Consider the following 8,989-nt stretch of genomic DNA (forward strand, 5'->3'; position numbering starts at 1 on the left):
CCCGAGTGTTAGTTTTCCTACTTCCCTTCATTCCCCATCCCATTTATTCATGAAGCAGTTTAGATAGTATAATCCTGCCTGTGTAAGTCTTTTCCCAGATACTTGGTTGACACATTGAACCCATTCTGTTACTTTCCTTGGTTATAATTGGTTATTATTCTGTTATGTGTTATCCCCAATTAAGTGTTATTGCCTGTGGTTATTTAGTTATCCTTTCAGTTCCCTGTATTCAGTTGACATGTCTAACTGACAACCCTCTTTCCTCACTTTTCCCACTATAGTGAGGGAATCATTTTAACTCCTTTACTACATTTATTTAATACCCTCCCCCCTTATTTCAGGCTTCAAAGTTAAATTCTGGATGTGGATGTTCCTTCCACCAGGACAGATTCCATCCACCCTTTAAGGATTTCCTTGAGGACCCAAGATCTGGCCCAGGATTACCCAGTTAAGAAATGTCAGATTCTGGATGAGGTGAGAGGATTTACTAACTCAAACATGAAATACCAATCAATTTATTCAAAAATAATGTAAAACAGGGAAAAAAACTTTGAAAGATGTTAGAACTATAAGGATAAAAAATAATAAAGGCTGAGATAAATATAAAAATTAGTAATTTAATTAAAGCCATGCTGATAGATAAAGTTATTAGACCACGCGCTTGTAAGAATTCAAAACTGCCGCCCCCACCATTATTACCTCGTGTCTCTTCCTGAGTCTGCTGACCAAGAGGCCACTCCCCCCTAACCCAGGAAATCTAAACTGTTCTGTGTGGAGACGTAGGCATTCCCACGCCCAAAGAACCAGAAACGGAAACCCATTGGACCATGGGAAATGTAGTTTGATAATTTCCACGTGTCCATAGAAAATATATATACTTTTAGATGGCATCTCCCAAATTTCACTTTTACAGAACTCTGATCAATGCTGGGATAAAAGCAGGAATTCAAAAGAATCAAGATGAAAGTTGCCACTGATCTCCTGATGAAGAGAAGTCATGAATGGGAGATGCAGAAGGAAACAAACTTCTTTGAATGGGAATAACATGGGAATTTGTTTTGCTAGACCTGTGGAGATGTATTGGAGGATTGGTTTAATTTTTAATTCGTTTATTGGAATGGAAGAAGAAAGGAAATGGACTCAAGATAGAGAATGAGGCATACATATTTAGCCTTTTCCAATGAAAGCATGTAATTTGCTTTATTTTCTTTATTTGTTATAAGGATTTAAATTTTTCTTTGATATTGTTCTGTTCTGTTTTGTTTTTAATGAGGGGGAAAGATGGGAGAGAAAATAGTTGTTAATTTAATTTAAACAATTGTTCATTTAAAAGAAAAGAAAAGGAAGAAAAGGAGAACAAGTATATATTGGGAAAATCTTAGGAAAATTAGGGCTCCTGGCACTGGTTGGACAAACACTTGCCAAAGTACAATTGTTATGTCATGCTGGCTTTCCAAGACCCCTGGAACTTTCTATCTTGGTTCAGTTGCTTCTTACCTAGGTGACTTTGGTCAAGTCACAGAGGTGAGGATGGTTGATTCCACAGATCTTCATTTTAGAGCTGGAGATGACCTCAGAGGTCATCTAGTCCAAATCACTCAATTAGTTTTAGTTTTAGCTAGGAAAAAGGCGAAGGAAACAACAAGAATCATGTAAACATGGGGGGAATTTTTTTAAAATTAGTTTTAGCATTAGTTTTCTTTAAAAAAAAATAAACCCCCAACCTTTCTTTCTTAGTAACAACTCTAAGACTATTAATATTAAAAATGATACAGGCTGATATAATAATAATTAGTATTTTAATTAAAACCATGCTGATAGATAATTAGACCACACGCTTGTAAGCATTCAAAACTGCCGCCTCCATTTTGTTACCTCTCTCCTCCCGAGTCTACTGGCCAAGAGAGAGACCCCTCCTAACCCAGGAGATTATAAACTCTTCCCTGGGTCAAGACATAGGCCTTCCCAAGCCCCAAAACCCGGAAACGGAAACCAGTTGGACCACGTTGGATCACAGGAAATGTAGTTTGATACATTTTCCATGTCCATAGAAATATTTACACTTTTAGATGGCATTTCCCAAATTTCACTTTTACAAGACAAAAGGGCAAGGGCTAGTCAAACAGAATTAAATGACTTGTCTAGGATATCACAGCAAGGGAACACATGAGGTCACATTTGCAGCTGAGGAAACTGAGGCCCAGAAAGGTTCAGTGATTTGCTCAAGGGCACAGAGACAGAAATGGATAGGGGCAGGATTTGAAGCCAGGTTCTCTGATTCCAGAACCAGCCTACTTTACACTGTCATGCTGCTCTCCAAGGTCTTTCTTTGTCCCTGTAGCATAGAAACAGTACTGAGCTACTTCTTGAAAAAATCCTTTAGATTTAATTGAAAAGCTTCATAAAGCAGTGGAAGGAGTGTGAGATATGGAATCGATTCCACCTTAGACACCAGCTAGGTAACCCTGATCAAATCATTCAATCTCTCTGACCCTTAATATCTTCCTAAGTAAATGGAAAAAGAATAGTTAGGTGGCTCAATGGATAGAGAGCTGGGCCTGAATTTAGAAAGACCTCAGTTCAAATCCAGCCTCAGACATTTCCTAGCTGTGTGACCCTGAGTAAGTCACTCGACCTTTGATTTCCTGAGAAAAGGATACACTACAGAATGAAATGATAATTATAAATAAAAAATCTATAGCTCATTAAAAAAAATAGAATGAAATGGCAAACCACTCCAGTATCCTCAACAAGGAAACCCCAAGGATGGCTAGCATACATGGGGTCATGAAGAGTAGAACAAAAATGAACAATAACCAAAAAGTCACTTAACCTCCCTAGGCCTCAGTTTCCTCATGTATAAAATTAATAAGTTGGCCAAATGGCCTTCCAGCTCTAGATGTAAGAGCCATTAATGACTCAGGGGGAAGACTAAAGAGACAGATAATGATGAAAAATATGTTTTCCTCCCTGGTTTCCAGGCTCAAAGCAATTCTTCAGGCCCCTAAGCCTGAAGTGAGCCCATATGGGCTGATCACCCCAGAAATACTCACACTGGGCAGTCCAGAGTTAATGGAGAGGTGTCCATGGTTCTGAGAGCCCTGACCCAAACAAGAACAAAGGACAACATCAAACGCTTTTATGTTTTATACAGGAGAGCACCTTCTGGATTTCCCCTTTGGATGATACCAAGGTGCACATTCTGGGTATCAGCATTAGTTTTCTTTAAAAAAATAAACCCCCAACCTTACTTTCTGTCTTAGTAACAACTCTAAGACTAAAGGGCAAGGGCTAGTCAAACAGAATTAAATGACTTGTCCAGGATATCACAGCTAGGAAGCATATGAGGTCACATTTGAACCCAGGTTCTTCCAACTTCCGTCCTGGCATTCTATTCCTTGAGCCACCTAGCTGTACCTCAGCATTAGTTTTCTTTTTATATCATTAAAAAAAATTTTTTCCCCGTGTTTACATGATTCTCGTTGTTTCCCTCGCCTTTTTCCTCCCCCTCCCAGAACTGACAAGCAATCTCACATTTATTATCGCTCAAAACCTTTTCCCACATTATTCATTTTTTCAATAATCTTTTAGACCAAAACCCCAAATCCTATACACATATAAACAGGTGATAAATCATGTTCTTCCTCTAGATGTGAATAGCATCCTTTGTCACAAGCCCCTCAGAATTGTCCTGGATTGTTGCATTGCTATTAGTAGGAGAGTCAATCACATTTGCTCATCCTACAATATTGTAGTTACTGTGTACAATGTTCTCCTGGTTCTGCTTATTTCACTCTGCATCAGTTCATGGAAATCTTCCCAGTTTTTATAGAAATCCAGCAATTCACCATTCCTTATAGCACAATGGTATTCCATCACCATCATATACCACAATTTGTTCAGCCATTCCTCAATTGATGGGCATCCCCTCAGTTTTCATGCCACCACAAAGAGCGCAGCTATACATATTTTTGTACAAACAGGTCCTTGCCAAGTTTCTTTTTATCTCTTTGGGATACAAACCCAGTAGTGGTTTCACTGGATCAAGAGGCAAGGAATCTTTTAAAGCCCTTTGGGCATAGTTCCAATTGTCTTCCAGAATGATTGGATTAATTCACAACTACACCAGCAACAGCATTAGCTTTCTAGAGGAGTTCTGGCCCCTGAATTGGGTGCCTTCTCCTAAGGGGAAGGGAAAGCCAAGCTGTGACATTGTGAATTCCATTACTGACAGCAGAGGGCAGCAGAAAGACTGAGTGAGGAGGAGTCAACCAAGGTTAAGGATGGTGAGGGAGACTGGAAGGGCAAGTAAGCAGGTGTGCTCAGCAGGCAGGTAGACCACAAGAGCAAAGTTGGGGATGACTCTGACCCTGCCAAGGGAGCAGATAGAAGAAATGGGGCAGGAGGCACAAGTGAGACTCTAAATTTGAAGCAAAGAAGCTATGGGGACCGCCCAGGAAGACATGACTACTAGATGGCAGGCAAGGTGCCAAGCACTGGGGTTGTTACTGTTCTTCAGTCATGTCTGATTCCTTGTGACCCCATTTGGAGTTTTCTTAGCCAAGATCCTGCCGTATAATGCCATTTTCTTCAGCAACTCAATTGACAGATGAGGAAAAGGAAGCCAACACGGTTAAGTAACTTGCCCAGGCTCACAAGGTTAGTGTCTAAGATCAGATTTGAATTCATAAAGAGGAATCTTACTGACCCCGGGCCCAGCACTCTACCCACGGTGCCATCCAGCTGCCTCAGGAACTGGGGACTCGAGGACAAAAATATACTTTGACATCCATTTTCAAGTTTGGTGGTCACAACAACCATGGTATGGTGACACTATTGTGTCCATTTAGTAGATGAGAAGAATGAGACCCAGAAAAGAGAAATGACACACCAAATAGCAGCCAGCTTGTGAGAAGCAGAGCCAGGACCAGAATAAGGTCTCCTGACCCTCAGGTCAGTGCTCTTTCTAGGTGAGGTCAGAGCATCAGGAAATAGGCAGAGAGGTACTTTTTAGGTGCATCCTGGAAAACTCCCCACCCCTGTGTTTAGACTTGGTAAAGTCACAAGGAGTAAGGAAAGAACCACCTCCAGGGTGACATGGGATTAGGAAGACTTGATTTTGTACCCACAGTATAGATATTCAATAAATGAATGGAAAAGCCTTTATTAAGTGCCTACTCTGGGCTGAGAAGTATGTTTTTAGAATGTTTAGTGTTTAGAATATTTTTTGAAAGAAGCCCTTTTCTGACTGGCCAAAGTATTGTGACGTAGGACTTGGGAACCTGTTTGTCAATGCAATAGAGCATACTTTTTCCTGTTGATCTCCAAGACCAAACCATGCTGTAGCTGAATGTCTGCTGAGGCAAAAGGGATCAGAAGCCCAGAATGAGGAAAAGGAAAAGGAGGAGGAAGAGAAGGAGGAGGAGAATGAAGAAGGAGGAGAATGAGGAAGGAGGAGGGGGGTGACAACAATGATAACAATGAGGAAGTCTAATAACAGATATTATATATTTTAATGTTTGTAAAGCCCTTAACAGCCATGAATCTCATCTGTGCCTCTCAGCAATCACCTGAGGGACTACAAGTATAATTCTTCCCATTTTATAGATAAGCAAATTGAGGCTTAAAGAGGTGAAGCCACTCATGATCTCATTTCTACTCAGTGTCAGGGGCAGGATTTCAACCTGAGCTTTCCTGACGTGGTGCAGTAGAAAGTGTTCCATTGGGAGTCAGATCTGGGTTCAGGTTGCAGCTCTGCTACTTATTATTTGTATGACCTTGGAGAAGTCACTCCCCTTATCTGGGCCTCAGACTAGATGACCTCTAAGTTCCTTCCCAGACCTAAATCTATGATCTTCTGACAACAAATCCAGGCCTTTATCCATCCATCATGCCCTGCTGCCCCTGGGTAAATTCTAGAAATTGGGCCATTATTCTCTACTAATGAGAAGGCTTCCTTCAAATTTTTGCCCATACTTCCTATATGAGGATTGTTGGTTGATTTAAAGCTAGAAAGGATCATCTAGGCTAACCCTTTCATTTTACAGAGGAGAAAACTAAGTCCCAGAGAGGTCAAAGAATTATCTAAGGTCACAGAGGTTATAAGTGGCAAGGCCAAGATTTGAACCCAGATCTCCTCACTGCAGATGCAGTCTTCTGACCACCACACCAGGCCACCACACAGAGTGGCTTTAAAATTGTTATGGAGGAAGCTGTGTAACTGCTGGCCAGCCCAAACACTTGAGTGCTTCCTACAGGTCCTTGAAGGCATCTTTATTCTCAGACACAAACTGGAAGAAACTCTTGACCTTGGGGTTGAGCTTGTGGGTGAGCTGCACATCTCTGTCTGGCCTCATGTGATAGAAACGCATCATGTCAGCCATTTCCTTGGCTCCAGGGAATCCCAGCTTCTCGTAAGCTTCTGGGGTGATCTTTGGAGGGAAAGAGAAAAATGAGCAAAGGAGGAAATATTATTTCTTTTTGCTTTAAGAGCTTGTGTTTTCCTTTAAAAAGCTACTCTTTATACAAAGGCTAATTATGTCCCATTTTGCCAATGTTTTCATCTTTAAGGAAAATAGTTTTAAAAAGCACATAAAACATTAATCTACTAGAATAAGTTGCTCTGAAAAGGTTCTGAACAGGCAGAAAACATAGACTTTCCCTTTACGGAAAATGTTAATATTAAGTCTGTAATAGGGGCAGCTGGGTAGCTCAGTGGAGTGAGAGCCAGGCCTAGAGACAGGAGGTCCTGGGTTCAAATCTGACCTCAGATACTTCCCAGCTGTGTGACCCTGGGCAAGTCACTTGACCCCCATTGCTCACCCTGACCACTCTTCCACCTATGAGACAATACACCGAAGTACAAGGGTTTAAAAAAAAAATTAAGTCTGTAATAGCAGAATCATTTATACACACACACACACACACACACATATATATATACAGATAAAAGTAAATATATAGTGTGTGTGTGTACATATATAATCCATTTAAATCCAACTTTGAAATTGTATCACTTTGAAAAATGCCATCTGCCCTCCAAGGAAGAACTGATAGAGTTTGACTGCAGACTGAAATATACTATATTTCCATTTTTTTCTTCTTTTTATTAAATTTAAGATCGCTGCCACAACATGACTAATATAGAAAAATGTTTCACGTGATTATGCATGTAAAATCCATATCAATTTCTTTTTTTTTTTTTTAACCCTCACCTTCTGTCTCAGAATCAACACCGGGTATTGGTTCTAAGGCAGAAGAGCAGTAAGGGCTAGACAATGGAGGCTAAGTGACTTCCTTCCTAAGGGTCACCCAGCTAGGAAGTGTCTGAGGCTAGATTTGAACCCAGGATCTCCCATCTCTTGGCCTGACTCTCAATCCACTGAGCCACACAGCTGCCCCATATATCAAATTCATGTTAGCAGCATTTTGCCTAGTGCAAACACCCCTGCTTTTGACTTCAGTGAGGCATGCAACTGAAGTGTGCCTAGGGAAGATTTCTTTTTCTTCTTGGAACTTTGTGTTTTCTTTTTCAATTTCTCCTAAGAGTACTAATGGTTCTGTAGATGGTCCCTGCTCCTTAATAACATTTTCCTGTTTTCTGGGAGTGTTCCATAGTTGTAAAATGTTTCCTCAGGTGCTATATTCCATTTCCTCAGTAGAATCGTTTACATCAATGCTCAAATGTTCAGAGATTATACAGGAATCAGTGAGCAGATTAATCACTGTGCCTGCAGTCCATTTCTCAGCAGCAGATGAAGGCTTATCCCAACCCGAACATTTTCCAACAAAAACTGCTTCTTCCTGTGCCTTTCTTCAGTATCAGAAGACCTCTTTTTGGGACAAAGCCACTCTTTAAACCATTTACAGGAACAAGAAGAACCTCTGTGGAACCAGCAAAAAAACTGTCCATTTATTTTGTAAGCTCAGAAACAGGAGTCTCTCCTTGCTTCCTTTCGTCCTCCTGAAAAACATACTCATCGTTGGACATGGATGCCATTATGGGTAAATGCTGTTGTTCAGTCTCCAAGATCTATAATATCAATATTGTCATAATCTAATTCATATAAATCTTCACCATGCATAAGATTTAAGAGTTCTTTCTTCAATGAACTGGGTAAAACCAATGAGTCCACTGTATATTTATCTACATGTGACTCAACAAATTGTTTAAATTGCATTTTCACTTCCAGTTCCTTCTAGGTGCTTGGTCAAGAGCTTTACAAATTGCTGTATGTGCCTTACGGCCATAACAACAGCCTCAGTGGTTAGATTCTAAGCAGGTCAGTGTCAGAATGGACACATCAGCACATGTATCCTGAATGAAATTCTTATGAAGCAGGTTCTGTGCCCCAACAAAAATATAGAGTGTGTCCTTTGGAGAACATTCCCTCTGATCCAATTTAGGTTCATCGATTCCATTAATGAATTCCTTAGCCTGTATGGCCTCCTTGGCCCTGCTGAACTTCAGCCAGATGTCTTCAGCAGGGGGCAGAACTGACAGCATGAAGGATACTCAGAAGAGGCTCTCAATATGGCCCCAGCTCTCTAGCAACAGCACTGCCTTCTCCCTCAGGGGCCAGGAACTCCCCTCTCTCCACACCATGACCCAGCCAAATTGGACTATGCTGTGGCATTAAGTCTAGAAACCTGAATTTGAATCCAGCTTCTAATGCCATTTCCTATGTGGCTTGGGACAAATCACTCCATCTCCTTGGGTCTCCATTTCCCAATCTCTAAAATGAGGGGATTGGACCCCAAACCCCTAAGGTATCTGATCTTAGGTACCTGTGGTGCCTCTATTCATGTTCCCTAGAATGTCTTCCCTCCCTCTCTTCTCAGCAGGTTCACACTCCTCTTCCTCTCTAGCAATGGGAATAGATTGGAAATAGATCAGAGACAGAAAGAGAGGAAGGAAGGAAGGAAGGAAGGAAGGAAGGAAGGAAGGAAGGAAGGAAGGAAGGAAGGAAGGGAGGGAGGGAGGGAGGGA

At 41.1% G+C, this 8,989-nt stretch overlaps 1 protein-coding gene across 1 annotated transcript in view; it reads right to left on the reverse strand.

Moving 5' to 3' along the window:
• Window positions 1-6,251: 6,251 nt before the first annotated feature.
• Window positions 6,252-8,989, reverse strand: part of LOC123243642 (nmrA-like family domain-containing protein 1) — a 15,710-nt gene continuing 12,972 nt past the window's right edge. Inside the window, exon 5 of the mRNA XM_044671665.1 lies at window positions 6,252-6,431. Coding sequence (XP_044527600.1) covers window positions 6,252-6,431 — 180 coding nt within the window. The remainder of the gene's footprint in view (window positions 6,432-8,989) is intronic.

Source organism: Gracilinanus agilis, chromosome 4 (genome assembly GCF_016433145.1).
Source record: "Gracilinanus agilis isolate LMUSP501 chromosome 4, AgileGrace, whole genome shotgun sequence".
In the NCBI taxonomy this organism is placed as follows: domain Eukaryota; kingdom Metazoa; phylum Chordata; class Mammalia; order Didelphimorphia; family Didelphidae; genus Gracilinanus; species Gracilinanus agilis.